This window comes from Chlorocebus sabaeus, chromosome 5, assembly GCF_047675955.1.
Source record: "Chlorocebus sabaeus isolate Y175 chromosome 5, mChlSab1.0.hap1, whole genome shotgun sequence".
Classification (NCBI taxonomy): domain Eukaryota; kingdom Metazoa; phylum Chordata; class Mammalia; order Primates; family Cercopithecidae; genus Chlorocebus; species Chlorocebus sabaeus.
This window is the reverse complement of record NC_132908.1, coordinates 1,782,818-1,795,455: the sequence shown is the minus strand read 5'-3', so window position 1 is coordinate 1,795,455 and position 12,638 is coordinate 1,782,818. Positions and strand designations below refer to the sequence as shown.

The window sequence follows — 12,638 nt, the reverse complement described above, 5'->3', positions numbered from 1 at the left end:
AATGGGTATCCAGCAGCTTTGTACATGTTAAAAAAATAAAAACAAAAAGGGTAACTTAGATTATTCTGTCACCAAAGACTGACATTAGAATGGCCAATAAACACATGAAGAGGTTTGACATCACTAGTTAAGAGAAAAACATGAGTGGGAATAGCTTACAGGAACATACCAAATGCTGGTGAGGATGTGGGACAACTGAAACTCACCTACTTTGTAAAACAGTACACGTGGCTGGGCGTCGGGGCTCACACCTGTAATCTCAGCACTTTGGGAGGCCAAGGTGGGCAGATCATCTGAGGTCAGGAGTTCGAGAGCAGCCAGGCCAACATGGTGAAACCCCGTCTCTTCGAAAAATAAAACAATTAGCCGGGCATGGTGGTGGGCGCATGTAATCTCAGCTACTCAGGAGGCTGAGGCAGGAGAATTGCTTGAACCCAGGAGGTGGAAGTTGCAGTGAGTTGAGATTGTGCCACTGTACTCCAGCCTGGGCGATAAGAGTGAAATTCTGTCTTTTAAAAAAAAGTATGCCCACACTGGAAAAGTTTTTAAAAAGAGATACAACACTATGAACCAACAACTCCACTCCTAAGACTATATCCAAGAAAAATGAAACCTGTGTCCAAAGACTTGCACACAAATAGAGTACCATTTCTCACAGTATCCCCAAATGGAAACAGCCCAAGCCTCCAGCAACTGTGGAGGAGCCGTGAACAAATGAGGCCACAGAGCGGAGCATCGTTCAGCTGTAAAGCATGAAGCATTGCTCCATGTCACGGCATGGACGAGCCTCCAAAACACTGCATCCAGGGAAGAAACCAGATGCAGAGCACGCGGCTCATGTGGGAAAGGCGGAGGGCAGCGCTGGCCGCACAGCATGCATTTCCTGTCACCGACTGCACACTTACAGTGAGGGAATTTTGTGCTCTGTAAATTATAAATCAATAAAACTGTTTTAGAAACAGAATCATAGAGTAAAGGGAACACGTTACTTCATACTTAGTTATCCCAACCTGTCTAGAAAACAATTCCAGCCCTGACAAATAGCAAATGAAATTGAGGAGGGAAAATGATAATGCATAATAGTATCAAAAGCAACAATCATATAGGAAAAGAACCTAAAAAAATCCATGCAAGAGCACAACGTAAAAATCTACAAAAACGCGAGATACACGACTCCTCGGTAAAGGAGGAAATACCGTACGTCCCCAGGTTGGAAGACTCAGTGCAGGAAGACATCATAGACTGCAGCGCCACGCAGAATTTGATTTTGTTTTAGAGACTCAACAGCTGCTTCCAAGGTTTATATGGAAACGCAGAGGACTGGGAAGAGCCAAGATGCTCTTGAAGAATGAGGCCCTACTCTACCAGATATGATAATTTCCTGAAAATGACAGGGAGACCCCATCTCTATAAAAAAATAAAAATTAGCTGAGCATGGTGGCACACACCACGCCTGTAAGTCCCAGCTACGTGGGAGGCTGATGTGGGAGGATCACCTGAGCCTGGGAGGTTGAGGCTGCAGTGAGCCAAGATGGCACCACTGCACTCCAGCCTGGGAAAGAGAGCAAGACCATGTCTCCAAAAAGAAAGAAAGAAAAACTCCAGCTTACCAAAAAGTCACCACCGTGCAGAGAGCGTGGCAGTGCACAGACAGAGGGGACCAAGAACCCAGAAAAGGGCCGGGCGCGGTGGCTCAAGCCTGTAATCCCAGCACTCTGGGAGGCCGAGGTGGGTGGATCACGAGGTCAGGAGATCGAGACCATCCTGGCTAACACGGCGAAACCCCATCTCTACTAAAAATACAAAAAAATTAGCCGGGCGTGGCGGCAGGCGCCTGTAGTCCCAGCTACTCAGGAGGCTGAGGCAGGAGAATGGCGGGAACCCGGGAGGCGGAGCTTGCAGTGAGCTGAGATCCGGCCACTGCACTCCAGCCTGGGCGACAGAGGGAGACTCTGCCTCAAAAAAAAAAAAAAAAAGAATCCAGAAAGGGGCCCAGGCTTAGATGGGCTTGGTTTATGATGGGCAGTGACAGCCCTTCCACTAAACGGCACAGAGGCTGATGGTAACCCCCACATGGGAACAGTTAACCCTGAGCCTGGCCTCTCCCTCTTAGGAGGCTGATTAGAAGGGAAAACAGGACAGTGTCTGCACAAAATAGTACTTGAAACCATAAAAATAAAATAGAGGACATTAAGAATTTTGCCATTTTCCCATCTGTATTAGTCCATTCTCACATTGCTATAAAGGACTGCCTGAGAGTGGGCAATTTATAAAGAAAAGAGGTTTAACTGACTCACAGTTCTGCAAGGCTGGCGAGGCCTCAGGAAACTTATAATCATGGTGGGAAAAGAAGCAAACAAGTCCTTCTTCACATGGCAGCAGGAGAGAGAAAAATGAGTGCCCAGTGAAGGGGGAAGCCGCTTATAAAACCATCAGATCTCATGAGAACTCACTCTGAAGAGAACAGGACGGAGGGAACCAAGCCCCTGATTCAGCTGTCTCCACCGGGTCCCTCTCACACATGTGGGGATTATGGGAACTACAATTCAAGATGAGATTTGGGTGGGGACACAGCCAAACCATATCATCTCGCCCCAGCCCCTCCTAAACCTCATGTCCTCACTATTCAAAACACAATCATGCCCTTCCAGCTGTCGCCCAAAGTTATTCCAGCATTAATCCAAAAGTCCAAGTCCAAAGTCTCATCTGAGACAAGGCAAGTCCCTTCTGCCTATAAGCCTGTAAAATCAAAGGTGCAGGCATTAGGTAAAGACATCCATTCCAAATGGGAGAAGTTGGCCAAAACAAAGGGGCTATAGGCCCCATGCGAGTCCGAAATCCAACAGGGCAGTCAAATCTTAAAGCTACAAAATGATCTCCTTTGACTCCATGTCTCACATCCAGATCACACTGATGCAAGAGGGGGGTTCCCAAGGCCTTGGGCAGCTCCACCCCTGTGACTTTGCAGGGTACAGCCCCCCTCCCAGCTGCTGTCACAGGCTCATGTCAAGTGTCTGTGGCTTTTCCAGGTGCATGGTGCAAGCTGTTGTCAGTGGATCTACCATTCTGGGGTCTGGAGGATGGTGGCCCTTTTCTCACAGCTCCACTAGGCAGTGCCCCAGTAGGGACTCTGTGGGGGATCCAACCCCACATTTCCCTTCCGTATTGCCCTAGCAGAGGTTCTTGGTGAGGACTCTGCCCCTGCAGCACACTTCGGCCTGGAAATCCAAGTGTTCCTATATAGCCTCTGAAATCTAGGCAGAGGTTCCCAAACCTGATTTTTTTTTTTTTTTTTAATGGAGTCTTGCTCTGTCACCCAGGCTGGAGTGCAGTGGCGTGATCTTGGCTCGCTGCAACTTCCGCCTCCCAGGTTCAAGTGATCCTCCCACCTCAGCCTCCCAAGTAGCTGGGACTACAGGTGCGCATCACCACGCTTGACTAATTTTTGTATTTTCAGTAGAGACAGGGTTTTGCCATGTTGGCCAGACTGGTTTCAAACTCCTGACCTCAGGTGAACTACCTGCCTCAGCCTCCCAAAGTGCTGCTGGGATTACAGGTGTGAGCCACTGCACCCAGCTTCCAAACCTCAATTCTTGACTTCTGGGCATCTGCAGGCCCAACACCACATGGAAGCTGCCAAGGCTTGGGGCTTGCACCCTCTGAAGCAACAGTCTGAGCTGTACCTTGGCTTCCTTTCGCCATGGCTGGGAGGCCGGGCACCCAAGACTGCACAAAGCAGCAAGGCCCTGGGCCCCATCCACTAAACCATTTTTTCCTCCTAGGCCTCGGGACCTGTGATGGGAGGGGCTGCCCTGAAGACCTCTGACATGCCCTGGAGACATTTTCCCCACTGTCTTTGTGATTAACATTTGGCTCCTTGTTACGCAAATTTCTGCAGCCAGCTTAAATTTCCCCTCAGAAAATGGGCTTTTTTATGGCATCACCATGCTGCAAATTTTTCAGCCTTTTATGGTTGGCTTCCCTTTTAAACTAAAGTTCCAATTCCAAACCGTATCTTTGTGAATACACAAAACTGAATGCTTTTAACACAGCACCCAGGTCACCTTTCGAACACGTTGCTGTTTAGAAATTTCTTTTACTGGTTGGGTGCAGTGGCTCACGCCTGTAATCCCAGCATTTTGGGAGGCCGAGGCGGGCAGATCACAAAGTCAGGAGATCAAGACCCTCCTGGCCAACATGGTGAAACCTTGTCTCTACTAAAAATACAAAAATTAGCTGGGTGTGATGGCGCACTTCTGTAGTTCCAGCTGCTCAGGGGGCTGAGACAGAATTGCTTGAACATGGGAGGCAGCGGTTGCAGTGAGCCGAGATCACACCACTGCACTCCAGCCTGGGTGACAAAGCGAGACTCCATCTCAAAAACAAAAAAAAGGAATTTCTTTCACCAGATGCCCTAAATCATCTCACAAGTTCAAAGTTCCACAAATCTCTAGGGTAGAGGCAACATGCTACCAGTCTCTGCTAAAGCACAGCTAGAGTCACCTTTATTCCAGCTTCCAACAAGTTCCTCCTCTCGGAGACCACCTCAGCCTGGACTTTATTGGCCATATCACTATCAGCATTTTGGTCAAAGGCATTCAGCAAGTCTGGGAAGTGCCAAACTTTCCCACATCTTCCTGTCCTGTCCTCTTCTGAGCCCTCCAAATGGTTCCAACCTCTGCCTGTTACCCAGTTCCAAAGTCACTTCCACATTTTTGGGTATCTTTACAGCAGTGTCCCACTGTAATAATAATTATTATGGTAATAATTTACTATATTAGTCTTTTCTCATGCTGCTGATAGACATACCTGAGACTGGGTAATTTATAAAGGAAAGAGGCTTAATGGACTCACAGTTCCACATGGCTGGGGAGGCCTCACAATCCTGTCGGAAGGCACAGGGTCTTACGTGGTGGCAGGCAAGAGCGCGCGTCTGCAGGGGAACTCCCATTTATAAAACCATCAGGTCTCATGAGACTTACTCACTACCCACAACAGTATGGGGAAAACTTCCCCCATGATTCAGTTATTTCCACCAGGCCCTGCCCTTGACATGTGGGAATTATTATTATTCAAGGTGAGATTTGGGTGGAGACACAGCCAAACCGTATCACCATCTTTGTTGTTGGTATTTGAGCAAAGGAGCTCAACATTTAAGGGACATCCTGTTTTTGTTTTTTTTTTTGGACGGAGTCTTACTCTGTCGCCCAGGCTGGAGTACAATGGTACGATCTCGGCTCACTGCAACCTCCACCTCCCGGGTTTAAGTGATTCTCCTGCCTCAGCCTCCTGAGTAGCTGGAATTACAAGCGTGTGCTACCATGCCTGGCTAATTTTTGTATTTTTAGTAGAGACGGGGTTTCACCATGTTGGTCAGGCTGGTTTTGAACTCCTGACCTCGTGACCCACCTGCCTTGACCTCTCAAAGTGCTGGGATTACAGGTGTGAGCCCCAGTACCTGGCCAGGACATCGTCTTAAAATTAAGAACTCTCACCAGGCCAGTGGCTCACGCCTGTAATCCCAGCACTTTGGGAGGCCGAGGCGGGCAAATCATCTGAGGTTGGGAGTTTGAGACCAGCCTGACCAGCATAGAGAAACCCCGTCTCTACTAAAAATACAAAATTAGGGGCTGGGCATGGTGGTCCACGCCTGTAATCCCAGCACTTTGGGAGGCTGAGGTGGGTGAATCACGAGGTCAGGAGTTCGAGACCACCTTGGCCAACACGGTGAAACCTGTGTCTACTAAAAATACAACAAATTAGCTGGGCTTAGTGGTGGGCGCCTGTAATCCCAGCTACTTGGGAGGCTGAGGCAGGAGACTCGCTTGAACCTGGGAGGCAGAGGTTGTAGTGAGCTGAGATCATGCCACTGGTCTCCAGCCCTGGCGACAGAGTGAGACTCCGTCTCAAAAAATAAATAAATAAAACAAAATAAAAATTAGCCAGGCATGGTGGCTCATGCCTGCAATCTCAGTACTCGGGAGGCTGAGGAAGAAGAATTGCCTGAACCCGGGAGGCGGAGGTTGCAGTGAGCCAAGATGGCGCCATTGCACTCCAGCCTGGGCAACAAGAACGAAACTCCATCTCAAAAACAAACAAAAAACTCAGAATCCTGGTGAGAGGATGGAAAGGCCACACAGTGTGACAGAGACCACCGGCCATACCCGACAGGTATGCATGCAGAAAGCTTTTGGTCTTCCTTGTGTCTTGCAAATCAGAAATCAGCCAGCTAACTAGAAAATTGGCAAGATACTGCAACCAGCAGTGGCTGAGGCTGGATGACCCTGCGACCGTGTGCCAGAGAAGATGCTCGGTCTCCCCGGTGGCGGCCACCATCCGCTTGCCAACGGCCTGAGTGTGGACAGGTGTGTGCCCATAGGGTGCAGAGCCATAGGACTCGCTGGCATTGCTGGAAACAGTGAGGGACAGGGACAGATGCATTCCAGGATTTGACCTAGACATGGCCTCACCTCCCTCCGGTCCTGTCCTACAGAAAGCCAGGCTCTGTGCAGCCTGACGCCAGGAGCCTGGAAGGCCACCGGCCTTGAGCCAGGATAGGCCACGGGGAGTGGGGCCGTCGGGGGTGGTGGCAGTGATGGGGGCCTCTGGAACTCAGCAGGGCTGAATGTGTGTGTGTAGGCCTCGGTGTTACCACAGGAATCAATGAGGCCTGGAGCCCCCTTACCAGCTGCCGCAACCCCGGTGAGGCTCCGCCTGCCCACGACGCTCGGCCTCTCCCAAAGGAAGAGAACAGGGACAGATTCTCCCTTCCCACCTGGAGTGTGCAGGGCTCCCAGGTGTGGTGTGTGGCCTGACACAGGCCAGAGGCCCCCACACGGGGACTTCTCCTGAGAAGAGGCCGCCCAGGTCCACTGGCCCCAGGCCCCTGCTGAGTCCGCGTTTTCTGCTGAGTAAACGGATCGTGGGTTTTTCTGGGTGTGGACTTTCTCCCCGTGGATCTATAATTTCTCAGAAGAGGAGCCGAGACGCCACCTGGAAAATGATCAATTCTTGATAAAGGGAAGACGATGACAGTGGGCCGGCGGCTTCCCACAGCTCTGCACGGGGCCCGCCAGGTGAGGCCGGAGCCGCGGACAGGGTAGGGCCTGGAGAGCTGCCGTCTCCCCCAGCCCCGGCTCTGCCTCCACCTGCGCCCCTCCCGGCCGCTTCCCTGAACGCTTTCCCACTGCCGAGGGACTGGTGGGCAGGCCCCGCTGACAGCCAGAGGAGGGGCCAGCAGGGACCTGGAGAGGAGGGGCTGCAGCGGCTCAGGCCCTGGTGGAGACAGCGACTGACTGGGAAGTGGTCTGAGCAGGTGGAGGGGAACGAGGGGCCGCTGGAGGCAGGTGGAGACGGAGCCCAGGGGTGGCCTCGGACATGGCTGGGCACACATTCCTGTGGCCTCTCTGCACACAAGCGGTGACTGTGGGGCGGCCAGGCCCTCACCAGAGCCTTGGGGCACAGCAAGGGGCAGGTGAGGCTTGTCTGGGGCACAAGACCTGGCTCCCATGGCCAGGCCACCCCCACATTTTCCCTGAGGATGGTGCAGGGCAAAAGCAAACAGGCGCCTGCAGCCCTGCCAGGCATTCCTAGAAGAGGCTGGGGGCGGGGCAGTGGCCAGACACCAGCGCCCGTAAGGTCACGGGAGAGGTGGGGCGAGCTTGGGCCCTGGACAGCACCACGGGCCTGAAGAACAAATGGCAGCTCCCACCCAGGCTTTAGGGAACCCCGGGGAGGGCGTGTGGACGGCTGGGTGGGGCGCGGGGAAGGGGAGGCAGCCCCTGAACCCCACATGGCTGGCTGCTCAGGCCAGGGGTGAAGACCCCAGGAGCTGCCCAAGGGGCACCCTGCCCGCAAGGAGCTGGTAAAGTCCTGGGCTCCCCAAATCTGCCTCGAGCCGCAGCCTCTCCCAGGTTGCTGCAAGGGGTCCCCACCCCAACCTCGCTGCCCAGCCCTCCCCCATCAGCCCTGCACAGGGCCCGGGCACTGGCCATCAGCCCCCAGGGCCACATCACAGCCCACCTCGGACCCCGACAGAAGCTCCCTCACCCCCTGCACTGTCTGCACCCTAGGGCTCCGGGCCGATACTGGCTGCCCGGCACGAGGGGGTTAACAGAGCCAGGGCCAGCTGGGTTGGGTCAGCCAGGTGACAGGCGCGGGCTGCCCCGCAGTGGGGAAATCCAGAGGGCAGGGGTGGCCGGCGCAGCAGACGTACCCTCCCTTGCTGCCTGCCTGCGGCCTGCTCTGCACGCGGGATGGCCCTGAGGAAAGGTGAGGCCCCCAAGCGCCCCGCCACCTGCTCTGGGGGTGGCCAGTCCGTGACCCTGAGCCCACTGGGGGGAGGCTAGGGGTGACCCCCAGGAAGTCCCCCCCAGGGACTGGGGAGCCCACAGTCGGAAATGCATCTGCTGGGGTTGGCAGGGAGATGCAGCTGTGCCTGGCATCAGAGGGTCTGTGTCCTGTCCTTCACCCTAAGGGCACTGGCGGCAGCGCAGGGGAGGAGGACCAGGCACAGGCCGGAGCCTTCAGCCCCCAGAACAGCGGGCACAGCAACAGGAGGTGCCCCTCACAGCCTGCGTCGTGGGCCCAGCCCAGGCAGGAGATGTTGGCTCACACCCCCCGTCTCTGTGGGGTGACCCCTTGCGGCTTCGGCCACCCCCAACCCATCACGGCAGAAGGGCGGTCAGGGGGACCCCACCTCGCTGTCCCTGCCACCATCCCAGCGATTCCACACCCTCTGAGGATGGGGGGGCTGTACAGGGGAGGTTTTGGGTCATCACTGCTTGGGACGCTGCTGGCCGGGTCTGTGAGGCCTGTGGACCCTTGTCCTGAAAGGCAATGTGAGCCTCGGTGACTGACGGTCCGGGGTTCCTACCTGTCCCCCAACAGTGGTGCCCCGGTCCCCCCACAGCACCCAAGACCTGGATGCAGGCAGGTGAGACCCCGCTAAGGGGACCTAACTGGGGCAGGAGGTGCCCAGCTCACTTCCAGCCTCTTAGGGCAGTGAGCGAGTGCCCACCCAGACCTACTCCAGAATGTTCGGAAAATGGCCGGACCTTGGCCAATGGCTCAGTTCCCTCCCCTTGCTCTAGGCCAACGTGGCAGCCTGGCCTGGCTCAAGTACCTGCCTTGGGGGTGCGGCTGCCACATGCCAGACAGCCCGAGACCCAGCCTGGCCGAGCCCACGTGGCCTGCGCAGAGCTAGAGAGCCAAGCCCTCAGCGTCTATGCAGCAGGGCGGGGCGGCCACTCCTCTGCCCCATGGGGTGGGGAGCGCAGCGTCAGCTTTTGGGCCGGAGGACCTGTGGGGCTCACCGGCTTCTTCGCATCTCAGCGGATGACCTCGAGCCTCAGTTCACACCTGAGCACCGCTTCTGGCTGTGCTGGTATCAGGCTCACTCGGGCAGAGCCCTCCTCGGGCCGTCTCCCCAAGCCTCTCCCCCCGCAGGAGGCCTGGCCTTGGCGCTGCTGCTGCTGTCCTGGGTGGCACTTGGCCCCCGCAGCCTGGAGGGAGCAGAGCCCGGAACGCTGGGGGAAGCCGAGGGCCCAGCGTGCCCGGCCACCTGTGCCTGCAGCTACGATGAGGAGGCGGATGAGCTCAGCGTCTTCTGCAGCTCCAGGAACCTCACGCGCCTGCCTGACGGGATCCCGGGCGGCACCCAAGCCCTGTGGTTGGACAGCAACAACCTCTCGTCCATCCCCCCGGCGGCTTTCCAGAACCTCTCCAGCCTGGCCTTCCTCAACTTGCAGGGCGGCCAGCTGGGCAGCCTGGAGCCGCAGGCACTGCTGGGCCTGGAGAACCTGTGCCACCTGCACTTGGAGCGGAACCAGCTGCGCAGCCTGGCGGTCGGCACCTTTGCGCACACACCCGCGCTGGCCTCGCTGGGCCTCAGCAACAACCGCCTGAGCAGGCTGGAGGACGGGCTCTTTGAAGGCCTCGGTAACCTCTGGGACCTCAACCTTGGCTGGAATAGCCTGGCCGTGCTTCCCGATGCGGTGTTCCGTGGTCTGGGCGGCCTGCGCGAGCTGGTGCTGGCGGGCAACAGGCTGGCCTACCTGCAGCCCGCACTCTTCAGCGGCCTGGCCGAGCTCCGGGAGCTGGACTTGAGCAGGAACGCGCTGCGGGCCATCAAGGCCAACGTGTTCGCGCAGCTGCCCCGGCTCCAGAAGCTCTACCTGGACCGCAACCTCATCGCTGCTGTGGCCCCGGGCGCCTTTCTGGGCCTGAAGGCGCTGCGATGGCTGGACCTGTCCCACAACCGCGTGGCTGGCCTCCTGGAGGACACGTTCCCCGGCCTGCTGGGCCTGCGCGTGCTGCGGCTGTCCCACAACGCCATCGCCAGCCTGCGGCCCCGCACCTTCGAGGACCTGCACTTTCTGGAGGAGCTGCAGCTGGGCCACAACCGCATCCGGCAGCTCGCCGAGCGCAGCTTTGAGGGCCTGGGGCAACTTGAGGTGCTCACGCTGGATCACAACCAGCTCCAGGAGGTCAAGGTGGGCGCCTTCCTCGGCCTCACCAACGTGGCGGTCATGAACCTCTCTGGGAACTGTCTCCGGAACCTTCCGGAGCAGGTGTTCCGGGGCCTGGGCAAGCTGCACAGCCTGCACCTGGAGGGCAGCTGCCTGGGCCGCATCCGCCCACACACCTTTGCCGGCCTCTCGGGGCTCCGCCGGCTCTTCCTCAAGGACAACGGCCTCGTGGGCATTGAGGAGCAGAGCCTGTGGGGGCTGGCGGAGCTGCTGGAGCTCGACCTGACCTCCAACCAGCTCACGCACCTGCCCCACCAGCTCTTCCAGGGCCTGGGCAAGCTGGAGTACCTGCTGCTCTCCCACAACCGCCTGGCGGAGCTGCCGGCGGATGCCCTGGGCCCCCTGCAGCGGGCCTTCTGGCTGGACGTCTCGCACAACCGCCTGGAGGCGTGGCCTGGCAGCCTCTTGGCACCGCTGGGGCGGCTGCGTTACCTCAACCTCAGAAACAACTCACTGCGGACCTTCACGCCGCAGCCCCCCGGCCTGGAGCGCCTGTGGCTGGAGGGCAATCCCTGGGACTGCAGCTGCCCCCTCAAGGCGCTGCGGGACTTTGCCCTGCAGAACCCCAGTGCCGTGCCCCGCTTCGTCCAGGCCATCTGTGAGGGGGACGACTGCCAACCCCCCGTGTACACCTACAACAACATCACCTGCGCCAGCCCGCCGGAGGTCGCGGGGCTCGACCTGCGGGACCTCAGCGAGGCCCACTTCGCTCCCTGCTGACCAGGGCCCCGGACTCGGGCCCCTGCCTGGCTCACCCTGTGCTGGGGACAGGTCCTCAGTGTCCTCAGGGGCCTGGCAAGCACGCGGCCCCGCGCCGTGCACTTGCTGAAAGACACTAGGGCCTGACTGGGGTGGAAGGCAGGGCGGCCCCCAGCTGTCATCAATTAAAGGCAAAGGCAATTGAATCTTAACAGGCACGGTGCGTGACTGCGAGCGTGAAGCCAGGGAAGGGGGCTGGGTGCACGGCGCACAGCTGTGGTCTCAGAGCTTTGGGAGGCCGAGGCGGGTGGATCGCTTGAGCCCAGGAATTCAAGAGACCGGCCTGGGCAACACAAGAGAGACCCCATCTCTACAAAAAAAAAAAAAAAAAAAAAAAATTAGCTGAGCATGGCAGCCCATGCCTGTGATCCTAGGGAGGTTGAGGCAGGAGGATCGCTGGAGCCCGGGAGGTAGAGGCTGCCGTGAGCCGAGATTGCGCCATGGCATTCCAGCCTGGGCGGCAGAGCGAGACCGTGTCTCAAAAGAAACCACCTGGCTTGGGGAGGGGGGACGGCGTTGCCTGGGTCGTGCCTTGGTCTCCTCGCCTCTGTCCTGCCCGGCTCAGCCACGCCCAAGGCCCCCGTCTGGATCCTGCCCTGCCACCGCCCTGGCCAACTGCCCCACACTTGTGTGTCTTCCTGGTCCCTGCGGCTGCCCCTCGGGCTCCCTGCAGGACGTCCCCCAGGAATGATGGCACCAACTCAAATCCCCGAGAGCTCTGCGTATCACCCCCCTCTTCGAGGCATCGCCCTGAGGACCAGGCAGTGTCCCGACGGGCGTGGTCCGGGCAGCCAGGGTGAGGCTGAGGTGGGGTGAGGAGTGAGCCCCAGGCAGGCTGTCAGTCTAGCGTGGGAAGCTGCACCCCCTGCAGATGCCCCCAGCGTTGGTCTTCTCCGCCCCCTCAGGGCACTGGCATTGTTGGCCCAGGTGCGCCTGGCACCCTCCCACCCGCCCAGGGACTGCCCGGGTTGGTTCCCAACCCCCACCTCCAGGGTCCTCCTCTGCTGAAGGCTGAGCTCTTCCTTTGGGAAAAACGACGCATTCTGCTTTCTGGAACGGCTCTCCTTCCGGGTCTCACTGAGAAGAGGTGCAGGAGGCCCCTGGGATCGCAGCTCCCTTCTCAACCCGACTTCTGGTCTCAGTCCCAGGAGGGGTCCCGCAGTGTCCCAGGGAGGCCATTCTTCCATAGCAAAGCGCCCAGCTCTCAGGTTTATCACAACATCTCCTCAGATTCCCACATTTGATGTGAACGCATCAGCACCTGGACCCAGGGGCTTGTTCACAACGAAGCTAACGAACCTGCCGGCCCAGCCCAGGCCAAGCACTTATAGAAGCAGGTGCTATCTGACC

General features: G+C 57.5%; 1 protein-coding gene across 1 annotated transcript; it reads left to right on the top strand.

The window, feature by feature from the left end:
* The first annotated feature begins 8,714 nt into the window (after positions 1–8,714).
* Positions 8,715–11,570, top strand: IGFALS (insulin like growth factor binding protein acid labile subunit). Its single transcript, XM_037990026.2, has one exon. It carries the CDS (start codon positions 9,261–9,263, stop codon positions 11,247–11,249), a length of 1,989 nt encoding a protein of 662 aa, XP_037845954.2. The 5' UTR covers positions 8,715–9,260; the 3' UTR covers positions 11,250–11,570.
* Positions 11,571–12,638: the final 1,068 nt, after the last annotated feature.

What these genes read in the sequence shown, in the direction of transcription:
- IGFALS (XM_037990026.2), top strand. Translation starts at nt 9,261, where the DNA reads ATGGGGTGGGGAGCGCAGCGTCAGCTTTTGGGCCGGAGGACCTGTGGG.